A 20,339-nucleotide genomic window follows, 5' to 3' on the forward strand; every position below is an offset into this window, starting at 1 on the left:
AAAGACAGACAGTCATTCTCTCTCTCTCTCTCTCACACACACACACACAGATGTTGCCACAGCTCACCAACTGCACATCTGGAAACGTTGCTCAGATAAAGGGGACACAGTTCTGTAGTCGGCGGAGACAAAGCAGAAGCAGAAACAAGTAAAATGAGTCGGTTTGAAGATTCCGTAAATACCAGGCCAGTTCTCCTCTGAATGTGTGACAGGATACGGACTGCTCGAGCTCTGACCAATACAAAAACTTTCGAGTGTAATCTGAAGGGGACTGCTGTGGGGCGGAAACCGAGAAGAGAAGAGGAGACAGGAGAGTGAAGACTTGGTATGTGTTCATGTGCGTTCCTTCTTTTCATTTCCCTGCCATTTTATCGCAAAAGCTCGGGTTTGTTGGGACGAAAGTTACTGTCTGACATTTTTACGTCAGGAGCTGAGCAGCCAGCAGAGGCTCAAGTTGACTTCTTTTCGGTATTGTTCGGTATTGTTCGGTATTCCTTTTTCGAATTCTCCGTTCGAACTTAAACGGTCCATGAGTTATAATTCAAATTTAAGGTGGACTGGGGAATTCGAATTAGCAGCCAAAATTAGCTTCATTTTGTTGTTTTTAAGTGTGGCATGGGGGTTTACGGTGTTTAATAAGTTTAGAAACGCTGTCCATGCTAGCACACCTTTCTCTTAGGACTGCTATATAGATAGTATTAGTAATAGTAATATAGTATTTCTCTGACAGTACTAGTAGTTCTTCATACCTGTTTGTTTTTCTTTCTTTTTCTCTCTCTCTCTCAGAGAAAGAAAATTCTCTGAACTGGTCGAGCCTTAGTGGCCGCACTACATCATGCTTTCCTAATATAGATGTCATAGGCCTGTTCTGTTTGTAGTCAATGGAAGCCATTGTTGTTCTCCGTTTGCTTTTTTTTCTAGTTATGGTGATAGCAACCAGACGTCTGAAGAGTTTAATGCCTCCAAAAGCTATATCGCAGAAATGTACATGAATGGTTACTGATTCTTTGAGAATATTTTGGCCTAAATCACGTTTGTTAACTGTTTGTGTATGGGGAAAAGGTACATCAAATCATTGCAAGGCAAAAGACTACTATTTACTGTTGCTTATTTTAGAGAGTTATTGTTGATAAAATGGCCATACGTGAGTTCCTGATTCCTTTCACTGCTGTTTTAGAGAAATCTGTGTTGTAAAGTTTCTCTATAACTAATTAGTTCACATGTGGACTTTTATAAAGTTCCCATAATCTTGTTTACGTCTCCTGTGTCTGTAGTCATACGTAAATCCTGTGTGAAATCGTTGTGAGACTGTAATTATTCTGATATTTGCATTACAAAACTCATGGATTCCCCTAACTTTGATGACAGATGTCTTAGCTAACTGAATTGTTTGACTCATGTAATACCTAGCTTTGGTTGGATTAAATTTGCATAAGTTTGCTGATGTCATAATCGTTCATTAATAAATTCGACATTCTTTCTCCTCTGAAAATTACAAGTAGATTTGTATGAAAGAAGTTCAATCCTTCAGCCCTCAGCTCATTCAGAAGTCAGCATATCGCCAGCACTGACTTTTTCCACCAATAAATGGACCCCTATGTGAGAGACACATGACCTCCCCTCTGGTCAGTGGAGGATGCACACATAAACACTCTTCAGTAGATGTTTGCTAGCAGATGTGTTAAGGTTTGAGGTTAATAATGGATTGCTGTATTCACCAGGCCTGCTCTGATTTAGCTCTGTGGCTTTGAGAAAGAGGTCAACTGTGAAGGGGGATTGAACAGCAGAGCCTGTATGTTGTTGGCTTTTATTTATTGGTGTGAATGTGTGTGATTTAAAGTGACTCCTGTCTTAACAAAAGCTGATGTAAATTCATATCCTCTCAGACACTTTTAAAGGGGAACTAGTGGTTCTGCCAACAGCGAATATGTGTACACACCTTCTTAATAATATACACAGTAACACTTCCTCTTCTCCGAATTCTCCTCTTGATTTACTATCCAAAGCAGTCCATCTCCTATCAGACTTTAGGTCACATGACCATAGGTGAGGTGAGAAGGAGAGATCTGTGAATGTGTCTCTCTTTATATTGTAGACCCTCTTAAATTTGCTTTGTGAACAAGATCCTACAACTTTGGTAGTGTTGGAGTGTTTCGAAGATCATTGTTAAAAATAACTCATGCTTGAAGAAGCACAGTGAGTGTGGTTTCTAATTTAAAAAAAAAAATATATATATATTTAGAGGAAAGCCTCAAATTGATGTATATTGGTGTAAAAATGAAACCTGGCTTAAATATAAACGTATGTAGCCATGAAGAGAACCATTACGCTGAAACATTGTCTATGAAATAAACATTCTCATCCACATTATACAGCAATCCTCCATTTGCCTCTAGATTCAGTTGGTTTATTTCCTGTTTAAAGGCAAAAAAAACATACAAACCCACATCTGGGTCGATGTACCTTTTAAGACAGAAGAAAATAAAAATACTATAGCAGTTATTTAATACAGTAAATATTTTTACATTAGTTGGTGAATGCAATGAGATCTGCGCTCTGAACGCACTCTGCGTTATAATAAACACATTTGGCTACTAATATCATCTTAATTTTTATATTTGTGAAAGATTTGGAGGGAGAAAAATTTGCATGTAATATGATATTAATGTATAATTTAATGGCCTTAATTTTAGCTCCTCCAGTGTAAAAGTTAGACAAGTTCTGCATGACTCAAGCTCACCCTCTGAGGAAGTGTGACCGGTTTGGGGAGGAACTGGAAAAGAGGGTGAAGAAAAGAAATGTAGAATCATTCTTTCCCATTTTTTCTGGTTGATGTCTGCTGACTGTGCGCTAGCTGAGCTTCCAAATACTGCTTCAGATGTGGTACCTTAAACAGAAACCCAGCAATTTCATTCCTTCAGGATGGTGACTGTTAGAGTAAGGCCATTTCAGGGGCTTTCATGCACCAGCCTGCATGGGTGGTCCTGCTACCTTTTCATTTAGGAAATTGTTAAACCTCACTGGACAGTTGTATAGAGCGCTGGATGCATAAGACTTGATGATAAAGTGAGCAAGAGTAATGAAAATGGAAGGATTGTTTTTCATTGTGGGGTAGAATCCCTGTATTTATATTTAACCAACGCAAGGGCTCAGGACGTTGTGCTTTTGATTAACCTTCAAGGTAAAAGTTCTGTGAAAAATCAAATTTCATGAAGTTTTTTTTTCTTAACCCTAGGTGCAATTGGTTAGCCAAAAGATGTATGATATCATAAGTAGTTTTCTTCTTAACTTTGCATAATTTTGGATCTCTGAAGCTATGCTAGCTAACAAATAGTGAAAATCTACATAAACACACTAGCATTATGCAAACTGCATGCTAAATCACCTAACACCTAAAGGAATCGCAAAAGTTTTAGGTGCTGCCTGACATAGACATATATTCAAGTAGCTATACAGTAGTTGTCATTTTTAACTGTAAAACAGATCTAGGTAAATCGAGTCCCAGTTTCAGCATTTAATAAGTATTTATGTACTGTATCAACACTCACAGGCATGTACAGGAAAATATCAGATACTAGCACTGGCTCACAGTTTCCACAGTGGTGCACCTTTTCCCTCTTGTGTGTTTCTTAAACTGAACTGTGATGTGAACCACTGACAACAATAGAATGGTTGATTTGTTGTTTAGGCTCATCGGATCCCCAGGGGCCAATAGGACTGTTTGTCTAAACTATTATCTTGCAACTCGTGTCTTGTTCAGCGTGTCTTTGTTTACAGATGAGATTATGGGCCACGTGGCTTAAGAAGTTCATTGTTGTAGTTGTGGTAAAGTAAAGCCCAACATAACTCAGCTGATATACCCCAACGTAAAGTAGGACAAAGCGGCTTGGAGGTCTACCCATCCCCTGAACACGCACACACACACACACACACACTGATGTGACATTTGCTTGTGTATTTTTACATTGTGGCAAACGAGTGAAGAATGGAATGGAAATTATGTAAACATGAATATTTTTCCAGATTCTGGTAAGCGTGAAAGTGAGAATGAGGGTGAATCATGAAAAAGATAGAAGGGCTGGTGGGCTCTTGCAGGAAAGCCCCTTTTTCAGAGCAGTAAGAAGGATGTGGAAAAAAACTTACCACGTTTATTGTAATATTTGAGTGAAGTTTTTTCACAGAGAAATATTCATCTTAAACAAAAACAATCAAAGTAATAAAACGTTATTTATTTCTCATTGTGCAACTTACAAAGGAATGCATTTAACCCATTACAGTTAACACACACACAAGTGCATTAGGAGCAGTGAGCACACACACACACACACACACACACACACACACACATCCACCTGTAGCAGCTAGCAGCAGTCCCATGGATTGATGGAGGAGGCAGGGTTGTTCTTTCGCACCCCTGACCCCAATTTCCTGCCATTCGTGGGTGTCAAACAGGTGACCTTCATTTCATTCATTATCATTCACAGTTCTCATTCGGTGTATACCTATTTGTTTTGACTGACCGATGTGCTAGTGCTACTATCTTGGGTGAATTACAGTACCCATCAAAAGTTTGGACACATCTTCTCATTAGTCATTGTTGGAGTAGGGCTATTCACTGCATAGAACCCTGCACAACCCAAGTTATGGTCTCAAACACGTTAAGAAGGCGAGCAGTTCTACAAATTAACTCTCGAAGAGGCCACAGCTGTTCACTGAAAACCGTTCCAGGTGACGACCTCATGAAGCCGACTGAGAGAACGCAGGGAGTGAGCAAAGCTGTCATCAAAGCAACAGGGGGCTACTTTAAAGAATCTGAAGTATAAAACCTACTCTGGTTTGTTTAACACTTTTTGTTTACTACATAATTCCATATGTGTTCCTTTGTAGTTTTAATGTCTTCCACATTCATTTACAATGTAGAAAATAATACAAAATAAAGAAGAACCACTGAATGAGAAAATGAGAAGTCCAGATTTTTGACTGGTACTGTTCATTTCACAATATGCAAACACAATATGTCCAAACTTTTGAGGGGTAGTGTACATGCATTATAGCTGTGTGTGTGTGCGCGCGCTGCCTGGTCACATCATTTCACCTCTGTTTGGTTTTAAAAGAAAAAGCTCAGGATATTCATGATGTCCACCCAGTCCTGCTGCCTGCTTCTGACATTAGGACACTGAGATCTGTATGAAACACTACTGATGCCAGCATGAGGAATGACTCCCTGTACAAACACATGCTTCGCATCCCAAATGTAGGACGTAGGGGCTTATGACTCTATGGAATTAAAACAGTCTCTTGTCCAGACCTTTTAAAGCACACACTCTCTACTTTGCTTTTTTTTCCCCTAGTCTCAGCAATGCTGCAATTACTAAGTGACCACTCTCTTCTCTCTTCTCTTTGCTGTATTTAAATAAATACTCAGCTTTTTCAGTGTGCTGCATTTGTGCCTTTGATTAGCACATGATACACGACTCATGATAGTATTAAATGGACAGTTTATCAGTTTTCTGTATAGTGAAGATAAAGGGGGGGATGTTATACTCACTCACCCAGTTAGTGGTCTTAAAATGTCTTTGAAACACTTTGGTCAAAATACTTAAAAGATCAAACAACACAGCACTTCTCTTGCATTGTCTAAACAGCCCTGTTTAGAACGACTGGTTTCAGAGCTCGAGAATGAGCCTCTATTTACTCTAAAAGCATGGCTCCCAACAGTGAGACACGAGGAGCACTTTGTTCTCTTCCTTCTCTGTTTTTTTGAAACTTCTGATTTGGGTTTTCTCTATTTAACCTTTTCTTTGTGCTCTGACATATATATGCGGGTCCAGTGCTGTGATTGGAGAGACTCAGACTGACTGAGTGGTTCTGTTTCTTGTGTGGGTTAGTAGGAGCTTTTGATCCCCGTTTAATATGCTAATGCACTCACCAATTATACATAATATAAGCTAATCCCTAAAAGTACTGTAGAGAGTCACATAATGCAGATTTCAGGCTACAGGGTTTTCAGGGCTTAAGTTGAGAAAGGCATGAGTGATTACCTTATTAAGCTGCTGTTCTCAGTTTAAGACCCATTTAACATAACAGCAACATGACTGATTGTTGGATTAACCTTGCAATATCCATTGCTTGTATGCTAACATATAAGACACATATACAATGTTTAATGTAGTGTATTCAAGGTGACTTTTCAGTTATATGCCATATCTATGAGGTGTATATATGGCATTGTGTAAAAAAAAAATGATATTTAGTATACCTGTAAAAACCTGTGGACCACGTTTAGTGTGTGTTATCCAATCATGCAGTGCATGCATTCCTGCATTCATCAGCGCTTTTAGGCAGGCACTTGTATCTGTCAAGACCACCATGTTTTTTTATGTGTGAATGAGGGAGAGAGAGAGAGGGAGAGGGAGGGAGAGAGACTATGACCAGCTTTTTCTGTTCAGCAGCAGGAAGTTTGCCCACTTCCCATCGCCTGTGCACCGGTGAGCAAAACTTTGGCACACTCAGCGGATGTCCGCAAACTGCATTAAAATACTGACTGACCAGAGAGAGAGAGAGAGGGAGAAGAGGGGTGGAGGAGGTGAGAAAGAGGAAGGCAGTAAGAGAAGTGATGTAATAGCCTGGGAGAAGGATCTTGAAGCACTTTAGAGTCTTGTATGGATGGAAGTCTACGTTTTACGGAGCTCATAAACAACACGTGAGTCTTCAAGATTGATTTACCCTCACAGCTGAGTGCCCATGCTCCCTGCTGTTGAGTTTATTTTGATGTGTGTGTGTATGGCTGTATGCTTTTGTGAGATGGAGAAAGAGAAGTGAGAGGTATATCTGTTGTAGCTCTTCCTGTTTATGGTCTACTCCGGATGTTACCAATGAGAGGCCCTCAGAGAGAAAAAGAAAGAGGGAGAATGAGAATGTGTGGGTGTGTGGGTGTGTGTGATTATTCAAGTGGAGTAACAGAGAATGAGCCATACACTATATTTACATATGCATATTTTTTTCAAATATATTTTTTGAAGTAGGTGCTCAAATTGAAGAAAAATATAAAGTCAACCAGGTCTTAATTTAGTGACACAATCTGGATTTAAACTGTTTTTAGACATGGTCTTTTAACATATAAAATGGGAAACATTAAGCACAGAAATGTAGAGATGGTGCAGTTTAATTCAAGTACCAATATTGAAACATTCTGTATCAGTTTTGCGTTCAGATCAGATATTTTTACTTAAAATCTACCAAGCTTTTAAACGTGTTTCTAATTTAATGTTGACATATTTACATTTACATTTACATTTATGCATTTGGCAGACGCTTTTATCCAAAGCGACTTACAAAAGAGGATCTAACATTCGAACTACAGCACAAATTATACAAAATACCTTACATTAAGTGCAATATGCAGGAAGTAATAAGTGCATTAAAGAAAGACATTCAGTGCAAAAGAAACTCTCGGAAGAGCTGGGTTTTCAATGATTTCTTGAATGCAGAGAGGGTTTCTGTTGCTCTGATAGTGCTTGGAAGCTCGTTCCACCAGCGTGGTACCAGAGATGAGAATAGCCTCAACTGACCTGTACGGGGGGTTGGTCGTGTTAGTAGGCGCTCCTTTGAGGAACGGAGAGGGCGGGCGCTAACGTATGGTTTTAAGAGTCTATTGAGGAAGATGGGAGCAGAACCAGTGAATACTCTGAAGGCCATCATTAGTGATTTGAATTTGATGCGAGCAGCTAAGGGTAGCCAATGCAGCTCAACTAATAGGGGCGTGACATGTGCTCTTTTTGGTTGGTTGAAGACCAGGCGTGCTGCCGCATTCTGGATCTTCTGTAGCGGTCTCACAGCACAGGCCGGAAGACCTGTCAGGAGGGCGTTGCAATAGTCTAGACGGGAGATTACTAACGTCTGAACGAGGAGCTGTGTTGTATGTTGAGTTAGGTATGGCCTAATCTTCCTTATGTTGAATAGGGAGAAGCGGCACGATCGAGCTATAGCGGTAACGTGATCTGCGAAGGTCAGCTGGTCATCAACCATGACACCTAGGTTTCTTACAACCTTGGTGGGAGACCCTGATAGGGACCCTAGCTTGATGCTGATGTTGTGGAGAATAGCTTGCTTGGCTGGGAGGACCAGTAGTTCAGTTTTGGATAAATTCAATTGGAGGTGATGTTCCTTCATCCATGTAGATATGTCAGAGAGACAGTCAGAGATTCGAGTTGCCACTGAAGTGTCTTCTGGAGGAAAGGATAAATAAAGCTGTGTGTCATCTCCATAGCAGTGATAGGAGAAGCCGTGCGAATGTATGATTGGGCCTAGAGAGGTAGTGTACAAGGCAAAGAGGAGGGGTCCCAGCACCGAGCCTTGGGGCACACCTGTGGTGAGGTGGTGTCGCGCTGATGTTTGTCCAAGCCATGACACACTGAAGGATCGTCCAGTGAGATAAGACTCAACCCAGGAGAGTGCATAGTTCTTGAAGCCCATGTCAGTGAGTTTGTTTAGTAAGATGTGGTGGTTGACCATATCAAATGCTGCTGATAGGTCGAGCAGAATGAGAACTGAGGATTGACCTGTTACTTTTGCATCTTTAAGAGCTTCCATTACTGACAGAAGTGCAGTTTCCGTCGAGTGGCCGCTCTTGAAGCCGGATTGGTTCGAGTCAAGAAGGTTATGTTGGGAGAGGAATTTTGTTGCCTGCTTAAAGACAGCTCTTTCAATGATTTTAGACAGGAAGGGAATATTTGACCTAATATTAAATTATTAATTGATTAAACAACACAGCACTGTCTAAACAGCCTTTTTCAGACAATGAGCCACACACAGCTCACACCCAAGCAAGCAGTTGCATCGTGAGGCACACAGAAGCTGTTTTCACTGTTAGTGCTTGGTCCTCTCAATTCCTCAATGTAGTTGTGTCTGTTTGATTCAGTTTAACCCACTTTTGCACTCTCTCATAGTCGCGGGTCCAGCGCTGTGATTGAAGGAATTCCGATGCGGGGGAGTCTTTATACTTTGTCAGATGTGGAGTAAAATAAGAGTCGCTGTGTTCACACTTGGGGAGCCCCAAAGTGGCACTATTCCACTGCATGGTACTGACTCTACTGACTTGATTTTTACCCCTCCAATGACCCCCCAATGACCAGTGATGTTGCAAAACACCATCTCTAACAGGAACCGTAGACTTTACAAACCACAAAACCAATGGCTGTAACGCTAAGCGCTGTTTACGTTTTGTGTGTTTGCATGTTGTTGTATTTTTGGGACTGAACACGACTCTGTGAATCAGTTCAGACAGATCAGTAGAGATTTTCATTCCTCGTTGCACCATCCAGCTCTTGCTAGAGGTTTTCCTTGCCCAGCAACCCAAATATTAGACTTTAGAAGACCACTGCGTAGTTTTACATGCTGTCGTTGTTGCTGGAATTGACAAGGTAGTGCAAAAGCACCAAAAAACTGGTAGGGTGGTCTCACACACACAAAGTTAGTGTGTCGGTAAGCTCTCGATTCACAAATGAATGTGCACACACTGAGAATTAAATTGTTCCCTTTAAATCTGCAACAAATCTGGATGAGTTTGCATTGTCCACCACCTGTTAGCATCATTTTGTCTAATTTTTACAGCATCGAATATGAGCTTTCACTATGTTTACTATGCAATCTACTTTTATCAAAATGATATAATTATATAATATAGTAAATAAAGCTGCAAATAATTCTGCACGAGTTCAACAAATCTCCTTTTCCTATTTTTAAAAAATGATGACAAACGTATCCTAAATGCAACCAACAGAGCACAAAGGATGTGAGTCACTTGTGACACAGATAATGCTCGCTGTATGTTTCTTAAAATGCAGTTTCCTTCCGTTAGGTGAGCTGATGTTTGAGCTGATGTTTGATTTTGCTCTTGTTTTTAAGCAGATTGCTGATGTTAGTTACTCCTGTGACAGTAGGAGATACTGAGGAGAGAAGATGCCTGTCCCGCCACCGCCCCCTCCTCCTCCACCCCCTACATTTTCTCTGGTAACACAACACAGGCAAAATATAATATAATGATGCACATTATAACATATAATGATACACAGAAGCATGGTGTAACACGTACCATCACCGTCCACTGTTAGAAATGCCTGTCATTTAGGTGCTCCTAGCTGGTGTGCAGAAACTGTATTAGCTGTTACGAGTGCACGCCTGCTTTTTGGCTGGGTATTTCTGGTTACTGGACCGTACGGCAGTGACTATTTCTAGCAGAACACAATGTCATTATCACTAAGTGCCATTATTCACAGTAAAAAAATATTTTGTTAGAAAACACCTCACAGATGTTCTGTTTCACAAACACTAGTATATCATTGCTGTACAATGAATAACATGTATCTTCATGTTTGTGGATTTTCAGTTTACTACTTAATTTATAGTACACACACACAGCTGTTCTTCACATTGTGTCAAAAGATAATGGTGAATTGGCATTGATATGTATCTGGCATTAATTAAATGTGTAAATATGACTGATAAAACTGGCCTGATCTGCTGCATCACTGTTCAGGTATGCCACACACTGAGGAGTGCATCACTAGCTGAGAAACATTTACAGCAATTCTCTGTCTGTCTCTCTGTCTGTCTATCTATCTAAAGAAATGTGTCCTAGGAAATCTTCCGACTATACGATGTAAAAAGACTCAGACTCCTGTGTTAATGTACTTTTCATTTTCATATATATCAGGTACAACTAGTACAGCATCATTCTCCATGTTGATATTTCCTTAGATTTTTTGTTCCTTTAATGAGTTCTAATTATAAGAACTTGTATGAATAAAAGGTTTCATGATAAAGGCATGGATTGATTAATTTTGATGTTGATTCACATGTTAAAACCCTCTGAGGTTTCTATCAAATTGGACAGAGTGTATATATCAACACCTGCATCTCATTTCCTAATTATGTATTCAACCTTGGTGTTACAGGCAAACACAGAAAAGCCTTTATTGAATAGAAGCGAGCAGCAGGGAAGAAATGCTTTACTGTCTGACATCTCTAAAGGAACCCGACTCAAGAAGGCCGTAACCAATGACCGCAGTGCACCTGTTCTCGACAGTAAGTAATACTCACACACGTTTTACTGCATGTACTCTACTGTATTTACTCTGCTTTACTGTATTACTTTTATACTGGGAGATGTCTTACTGGGAGATGTCTTATTTTTATGTATGTTTTTGTTTTAGTAACGAATGCTTTCTTTTTATTTTTTTGGAAAAGAGCCCAAAGGTGGTGGCGGTGGGGGAGGTGGAGGTGGTGGAGGTGGAGGAGGAGGATTTGGTGGCGGAGCTCCTTCAGGACTTGGTGGGTTGTTTCAAGATGGGATGCCAAAGCTGCGTTCCACTAGAGACGGTAAGTATCAGACACACAAATAGATTAATAAACTCTTTCTTCCAATCACTTTAATCATTTTTAATTAATTTATCCGCAACTGTTTTGTCCATTCTGCTATTTAAATACATTTTATAGCCGTACTATATGTCACCATTCACCATTTTCTAGTTATTCTATAAATACTGTAAATACTGCGTTTGACAGGTTTGTTTAAGCAGGAAAATGACCAAGCTGTGAGCTAATATCCTCTAGGATAGGAACTGGACAACTCTGTAATTAGTTGAAGCAACATATTAAAGTAATTGTTTTTCTTCCTCCATGTTTTTTTTTTTTTTGCTGTCTTTTTTTAGACTCTGGTGGAGTAAGACCCCCCTCTCTTCCTCCCGGCGCACGTAGTTCAGGTCCACGGCCCTTTATGGGGGGTAGTAGCGCCCCCCCTCGTTTGCCTGGACCCCGTAATGGTTCCGCTGAGTCCCCACGCACTCGAATGACCCCTCCTCGCCCCGAAACACCTGGGGGACCCCCTCCTCCAGTTCCTAATACTCCACGGCCCCATCAGAGCAGCTTGCAAAGCAGAGGACCGCCTCCGCTCCCTGGTGGACCCCGCCCCTCAAACTCTTCACCTGCTCCTCTTCCTCCAAATCCTCCAGGACGACAGCCTGCTCCTCCACCTGTGCCAGGTGGGTTTGGACGTCCACCTTCCTGTCCCGCAGCTCCTCCTCCTGTTCCTCATTCAGGACGACCTCCTCTTCCTCCAGCCCCTGCCAGATTAGATGATCGCCCGCCGCCTGTTCCACCTGGTAACCGCCCTTCTTTGCCCCTCCCACGGGACAGCCCACGTGACAGCCCACCCCCTCCTCCTCCTCCTTCTGCAAACAGCAAACCGCTCCCTCCTCCCGCCTCTTCCCGCACACCGGTAAACTCTGCTCCTCCAGTGCCACCAGGTCGACCAGGCCGGCCCAACGATGAACATACGCCACGCCTTCCTCAGAGGCACCTATCTCTCACCTCACATGCACCATCTCCGGCTCCAGGCCGCTCAGGCCCCCTCCCTCCACCTCCAAGCGAGAGACCACCGCCTCTGGGTCGCAATGCATCTGGACGAACAGGTAAGGAATTTTTTTTTTTGTCAGTGCCCCTAGCCATCTCATGGAATGGTCGAAGTCTGAAGAGAGGTTTGTTAGTTATTATATGACGCCATATTTGTTTTTCTGAGCAGATATTTTTGAAATCCGAATGTTTTTTGACAATCAAATATGCTTTTGTCCTTATTTTGATGCCATTTATCTTTTGAGGTCTTTTGGTTAAAAGAATTGTATAATTTTTTCTTTTTTTGTGATGATCTTCAGGTCCTCTACCGCCTCCACCACCCTCTGGACGACCAGGAGGTGGCAGTGTGAGGTCAGCTGCAGCTCCAGTTCCTCCAAACAGACTAGGTTCGGAACCACCTCGTGGCGGCAACAGACCGCCCCTCCCCCCCGACAGACCCACAACTGGAGGTACACCACCTCCACCTCCACCCATGGGCAACGGTTACCACAGCCATGGACAATTTGCAGGTGTGACATCATGCTATGTCCAGGACGAGTTTGTTTCTATTCTATATTTTATTTGTTTTGTTTCTTGCTTGTTTAAAAATGTAAAATTTGAATACAACTTTTATTGTGTCAAAAGCTGACGTACTGGAATTAAAATGGTCTTCAAAATGTGTTCCTGAATTAAGAAATGCAAAGTTTACATGCCTCATTTGTGGCAGTGTTTGTAGATTAATATATCTATAATATATCTAAAGAGTTTCTTTTCTTTGTCATAATTTCATTGAGAGAGAAAGAAAAAGCCATACGGTTACATGCAGCCCCACAAGTATTAAGGCAGGTCTTTGTTAAATGTTGAAAATTTGAAGTTGACATGCCATGAATTTTGAAACCCTTTTGCCTTCTGCGTCTACTGCTTCCAAAAACCTATTGCTGTCAGTTGTTTGCTGCAAGAGTTAAGGCCAGGCCATTTTTGACAACTGACAATTTCAATGTCACTTGGTTTGAACAAATTTAACTACCCAAAAGATGTGCTCCATTGTAATATATTTCTGTGCTTTTACGTAGATGAGTGGGAAATGCGCTTCAGTTTCAGACCTGTGTCAGATTTTCCGCCTCCAGAGCCCTACATTCCCTGTCAGAAAACCTATCCCAGCAAAGTGGGGAGGAGTGACAGCAGAGGTAACTCAGCACTTTATTATTCATATTTACGTCTTGCAGCTAGTATGCTTTGAAATACAACCACATTAAACAATAGAAAATATTTTATGTAATAGTTTTATATCACTCCGTCATACTGTTTTTCACAATGGCAAATTTCCAAAAGAAATGTGACCTTATTCCAAGTCATTTTGGAGTATTTCTCTCTATTTTCATCTATCTAATTATTGTCTTTGGACTTTGACAGTCTTAATAAGTCTTCCCCAAAAATATTTTCTCACTCAAAATCTTTGAGTGTAATTTATTAGCATTGGAGTGTGAGAAAATGTGTTGTTATGAAGTTTATTCCTCTGATGGCAATCTTGATGACATTTTACCATGTTTCAGTCCCTAGTGCAGATTGATAGGACCAGATTATTTCATGCATGTACCTCTCCCAATTTCTGCCATTATATTGATGTCAAGACAAAATGAGCTATTTGTCAGAATGTGAAACGTGATCTTTTTGTTTTTTTTCCATAGATGGTATTTCATAGTTGTGTGTTTTTACATTTCAAGTAAAATATCACACTAGAGCAGAACTGGGGACAAAATCAAGCACTTTAAAACACTAGGCCTATATTTAAGAGTTTTGAAGCCTACATTTATTTTTAATTTAAAAACAATAAAATAAAATGGATTTTGCTACATTACAGATTTGAGTGAATGGGTGGTGGAAATAATATTGTTTTCAAGGAAATTAAATTACTAAATATTATTGAAGTATATTATTCAAGTATTTCATTTTAAATCTTATCAAAATCTAATTTTCATGTATTAAAATATCTAGTATCTATAACATGAAATAGTAAACCTTCCCAGTAAACAATTAGCCGTTGATTCACCGTTGAAATAACTGCCGTCTAATCAACGTTCTCTTAAGGTAGAAAATGAAAGTTGAAAAGACGTCCAAACAAAGACATTGAAAAGACGACTATTAGACGTATTTTGGACGTCCATTGACGTTATTAATTGGTCCCGAAATAAATTACTTGTATAAAACGCATTTTGGACTGCCGTTATCGATTGGTCACCACTTAACTAACTTATTAAGATGGATTTTGGACGTCCATTGACGTTCAAAATATGTCCTTGACGGACAGACTACTTTTAGACCTATTTTGAACGTCCAGGGACGTTCCTTGTTTACTGGGTTAAGCTGTAGTTTAACTACATTTTTATTCACAAAATAAATTGTTAATTTGCTTTTATAGCTGACTTTGTTTTCAACATCTTATAAGTGCAGGAGTTGAATCATTTCCTGCTTCACTCATTTTTAAATATTTTTGCATCTACAGAATGACCTTTTCCAAGTTCATAAATACATCATTCAGTGGTTAAAACTTACTAAAATTCTTCTCAAGGAAATACCTCTGTTTAAAGTTCCTGTCTGTTTCTTTTTTCAGGTTCAGCCAGAAAGGAAAGAGGTGCCCCTCCCTTACCCCCTATTCCCAGATGAAAAAATGCATTTGGAAGCTCAGGGTCATTCTAATTTCCCTCAGTTTTTCTTCTCCTTTTTTATTTTCAAAATGGTCAATTTTTCTCCATGTGGCATTTCAGTTCTGGTTTTGAATACGATCTACACTTTCCACTTACTGTGAGGTCGACAAACATGACGAAGGGCCTTACACATTCAGGTTATGATGTGTGGATATTTCCTGAAGTTTTCCTTGCTTTTTCTCTTAAATGGTCTGTATTGAAACACAGTTGTTAATAACATTAACGTAATGAGTGCGTGTGCCCTTAAAAAAAATACTCTAATGTGTTTTCAGTCTAATCTGTCTGCCAGGCAAGTGTCGTAAAAGTAGATTACTGCAGGTCTCTACTTGGAAAATATTCCCCGGTATTGCACCTGCAGTAGAAGCAGTGGACAGACACTAAAAGTACTTAATAAAGGTTTGAAATAACTGACTGTGCAGTATAAAACTGGTGTACCCTCTTTAAGGATTAGAATGACATGACAAGTCTGTTCTTATCAAGCTTTATACAACTTTGAGCTCTGAGGCTTTCCTATAGATATCTGTGCAGTAAGATCCATCCATCCATCCATTATCTGTTTCCCCCTATATCCAGTTCAGGGTCACGGTGGGTCCAGAGCCTACTTAGAATCATTGGGCGCAAGGCAGGAATACACCCTGGAGGGGGCGCCAGTCCTTCACAGGGCAACACACACACACATTCACTCACTCACTCACACCTACGGACACTTTTGAGTCACCAATCCACCTACAAACGTGTGTTTTTGGACTGTGGGAGGAAACCGGAGCACCCGGAGGAAACCCACGCGGACACAGGGAGAACACACCACACTCCGGTGCAGTAAGATGTAGCCTGGCTCTGCCCACACTTGCTGGAAATAAGTGCTACTTCTCATCTATTATCTCTATCCAGAACCTAGCCGCTGCCCATTGCTTTCTATTGTAAGTGTTTAAAATAAAGGATCTTTTGTATTCTTCGTTAATTCAGAAAAACGCAATGAAAAACTGTGTCAACTGACCATACAACATAGTAAAAGCGGATAGAGAATTGTTTAAAAACACAGAATTACTTTGGAACTGTCATAAAGCCTCTCACTGAACATAGTCTTATTATTTTAGCATTCTCTCCATGTAGTGCATTTCCTTCCCCGTATGACTGCTCTTTTAGTGACTTAATTAGAAGCCTCTACCACTGAATTTACTCCATTCGGTTAATAAGTGGCTGCTGAAAGAAGAGTCATATTTCCTTTAAAATGTGCTGGAGTGTAATAGCATCGCAGTTTATATGAACGAGTCTTGTGCAAATGTCAGTCTGGTTTCTGTGTTGACAACCAAAGAGCATGTGCAAAATGAATCCTTACAGTTAATCTTTTCCTTGTTTACTTCTGTTTTTCCTTTAGCTTTTTTTCAATACTTTGGACTGGACTGTAAATACAGTCCTACAATTTTGCTGCCATATTGTATTGATCTACCAAGCTGTGGGGAATATTTTACTATGAATGAAGGATGTGCCTTACTAATCTTATAAAGTATAATTGTAAAATGTCAGTTTGTGAAGATGTGTCAACAGAGTGCTTAAATGTTGTTTTTTTTTTGACCTGTTTATTTTGCATCACGGTTCTTGTTTGGTTTTGTAAGTGCAGTATTACTATTGGTTAAATGAGCACTTTTTGCCTTGTATATAATGGATTACAAATGTGCCTACATAATAAGCAGGGCCACTGTTTTAAGATATATCACACCATTGATGCCTTTATTGCTTTACTTCAAGAAAGTCCAAATCAAGCTCATATGATGTATGCAGCAGGCTTGTAAGATCCTTTACATTAATGTCTACTTCACTTACAATTTTCCCGCCAAAATCTGTATTTGAGAACTAAGCACTCTCAGTAGTTTGATGTGAAAGTGTACTTCAGAGAGTAGACTTTATTTTCTTTGGTGTTGATAGGAACCAGAAGTGTAAAATAATAATAACAATAATAATAAAATAAAAAAGCATTTTATTTACTGTCCAAATGACCAGTCGATCTAGTTGTATGTTGGTTTTGTTTTTCTTTTTTTAAGTAATTATTTTGATTTGTAAAATGGTTATAAGTCTGAAGGAATATTTTTGTTGTGGTCTACTTCATTTTTTACTTTTACTTTTCTTGCATTAAATGTATCTGAAAATGTTTTTCTGACAACTATTGTAAAACAATGCATATTTCTCACCGTTTCATGTGCTATATTTCTTTGATCCAGATTTTAGAAACTCGGCTGTCGTCTGGTTCCTATGCTCTCTTCTGTGAACAATTCCAGTTTGTCACAGTTCTGAACAATGGAGCATCTCACACTGTTTACATTTTGGGAAATTATTGCATGATACAATGTTTAATATATGAACAACTTCTTAAGATGGAGGTTAAAGGAGGAAGGAAGAGCAAGATAATAGAGTGAGATCTCCTCCCTCGAAATATGGAAAATGCTCTCTAGAACAGAGGTGTTTACCTGTGTCGTTAATAATGGGGTACCACACTTACTGTTTCCTTGGTACATTTGAATTTCTCTGGCTTTGTGCAGGTCTTGTGTTTGTGTTTTACGTGCAAAGTGTCTTTACAAATTACATTTGAATATCAGCAAATCTGCACAGATCTGTGTTACACACACTTACAATTTAGGTGAGAAGTTGAAGAAAAACTTAAAACTTATTTAACTTCAAGCTTTAGTAAAAAAAAGGGCATGAAGTGCTGTGAAGTGTCAGACCAGATAAAAGTCTTCAGAGGCACTAGTGCTGGTACTTAAAAAGATTCTCTCTGTGAACCTGGAGCCAGAGAATAAGCCATATATTTTTTACAATTCCTGTATTATCGCTTATGTTGTTTGTATGTGGAAAATATGTTAAAAGGATTTCTAAATAAATGCTGAATTTGAGTTTTTATATTGTTTATTATTTTTATTTCACAGAAGCTATGAATTAATTGTGTACATTTTATCTGTATGTATATATATATATATATACACTGAATACCATGGCTGAGCATTTTCTTATTGTTCCAAAGACAGTCTTAAATGGTTGAATTCAGACTAAGGAACCAATCCCTTCACTAATGATGAATGTATAATTAGAGGTAGGGATTAATTGCATGTTCTTTGATCCACAACTGTTCTAGAGGGTGAAGGTGCAGAGTTTCATTTAATACACTTCTAATATATTGTTTGTATTTTCACTGGACATATATAATTTAAGAACAAATATGACTTTTATGAGTTTAATCAATGATTGGAGAACCCATTCTGACTGTACTACAGTTTAGAATGACGGATATCATCTGTGTTCTAAACTATTTTAAACGAGATAAATCATGCGTTTGGGCGGTGGTTTTTCCCTTGTTTTTGATATATATATATTCTTGATTAAGCGAAGCCACCACGCAGTTCATTTTCACCATCTTCATTAAACCTTGACCAATCACTCAAGAGAGCAACGTATACGCCATCGCCTTCTGAAAACTTCGACCAATTATTGCAAGCAAGGGGCGGTCCGGGACGGAGGGTCGCATCTCATTGGCTATACGGAACTGGCCGTTGCAAAGTAACGGGTATGAGAGTGAAGTTCATTCTGTATGATTCATTTCAAAGAACCGATTCTTTATATGAATCGAACTTAACATAGAACATTAGTTCATAGGTTTATTTTAATTTTTACTGTGAACAATACAAACAAAATAGGACAGGGTACAAGAAACGGTACTTATTTGATGAAATATTAAGGTATGACGAAACAACAGAAATGGGTAAAAAAAAAAAAAAAACATCAAAAAGATTCACACAGGAGTCATAACCTGTGACACTACAGAAAAGTATATTGAGACAGATTTCTCTTTACATGAAAAGGAAAGTTTACACAGCTGGAAGTTTACAGTATGGAGCATTTAATTAAAAATAATAAGGTCCTTTAGAATAAAGTGGTTGCTAAATTATTTTAAAACTAATGTTCACATAATTCTGCCTCATAGCTGGAGTAGGTAATTTATTTTAGAAGCGTTATATATTTTTAAAACAGTGTTTATATTTATAAATCAAATGCTAAAAGTCTAAATAAATTGTCTGTGGCAGTCACAGAACTGTATAAAAACTCATCAAATCATTTCATTCATTCATCTCTCCAACACTATCTCTTGGACTGCTCCAGCTGTTGTTGGGCAGTGTGTCTTCATACATTTTACGGAGTGGCTATAGAAAGACGAAAGAAGTTAGAGCGTGGGATTAGTCAGCTGGATTTTACTGCTTTAATGATTACATAATTGGGGATGGGACAATGACAATCACAGTAAACAAGGAACGTCCCTGGACGTTCAAAATAGGTCTAAAAGTAGTCTGTCCGTCAATGACATATTTTAAACGTCAATGGACGTCCAAAATCCATCTTAATAAGTTAGTTAAGTGGTGACCAATTGATAACGTCAGTGGACGTCTAAAATGCGTTTTATACAAGTAATTTATTTCGGGACCAATTAATAACGTCAATGGACGTCCAAAATACGTCTAATAGTCGTCTTTTCAATGCCTGTGTTTGGACGTCTTTTCAACTTTCATTTACAACCTTAAGAGAACGTTGATTAGACGGCAGTCTTACGTTATTTCAACGTTGAATCAACGGCTAAATGTTTACTGGGTTATTATTATAACTATTATTGCAAGATTAGTCAAAAGTCAAGTCTGTTCTGTATGTAGTTGGATGTCGTCAGTTAAGCATCCCACAATTATGATTAAACCCAGAAAAAAAAACATCACTTGTCATCAGAATTTCCTTATTTTGAAGTTCCCCTCCATTCTGTATATGTGGATTTATTAATATTTAATTAGCCCCCGGGCGGCACGGTGGCGCAGCAGGTAGTGTCTCAGTCACAGAGCTCCAGGAGCCTGGAGGTTGTGGGTTTGATTCCCGTTCCGGGTGACTGTCTGTGAGGAGTTCTCCCTGTGTCTGCGTGGGTTTCCTCCGGGTGCTTTCTTTCACAGTCCAAAAACACACGTTGGTAGGTGGATTGGCGACTCAAAAGTGTGAGTGTGTTGCCCTGTGAAGGACTGGCGCCCCCTCCAGGGTGTATTCCCGCCTTGCGCCCAATGATTCCAGGTAGGCTCTGGACCCACCGCGACCCTGAACTGGATAAGGGTTACAGATAATGAATGAATGAATAATTAGTCCCTGCCTTTATCAACCCGCTCCTTACCTTTTCGCTTGCTGCTCCCACCAAGCAAGTTGATGGGGCTGGTTAAGAAATGTAAT

General features: G+C 39.5%; 1 protein-coding gene across 1 annotated transcript; it reads left to right on the forward strand.

The window, feature by feature from the left end:
- The first annotated feature begins 95 nt into the window (after positions 1-95).
- wipf1b (WAS/WASL interacting protein family, member 1b) lies at positions 96-17,966 on the forward strand. The gene is made up of 8 exons (XM_066666481.1): positions 96-325; positions 9,910-10,011; positions 10,956-11,085; positions 11,248-11,379; positions 11,712-12,470; positions 12,711-12,920; positions 13,464-13,577; positions 15,002-17,966. Exons 2-8 carry the CDS (start codon positions 9,961-9,963, stop codon positions 15,052-15,054), a joined length of 1,449 nt encoding a protein of 482 aa, XP_066522578.1. The 5' UTR covers positions 96-325; positions 9,910-9,960; the 3' UTR covers positions 15,055-17,966.
- The last annotated feature ends 2,373 nt before the right edge of the window (positions 17,967-20,339 follow it).

This window comes from Hoplias malabaricus, chromosome 3, assembly GCF_029633855.1.
Source record: "Hoplias malabaricus isolate fHopMal1 chromosome 3, fHopMal1.hap1, whole genome shotgun sequence".
Classification (NCBI taxonomy): Eukaryota; Metazoa; Chordata; class Actinopteri; order Characiformes; family Erythrinidae; genus Hoplias; species Hoplias malabaricus.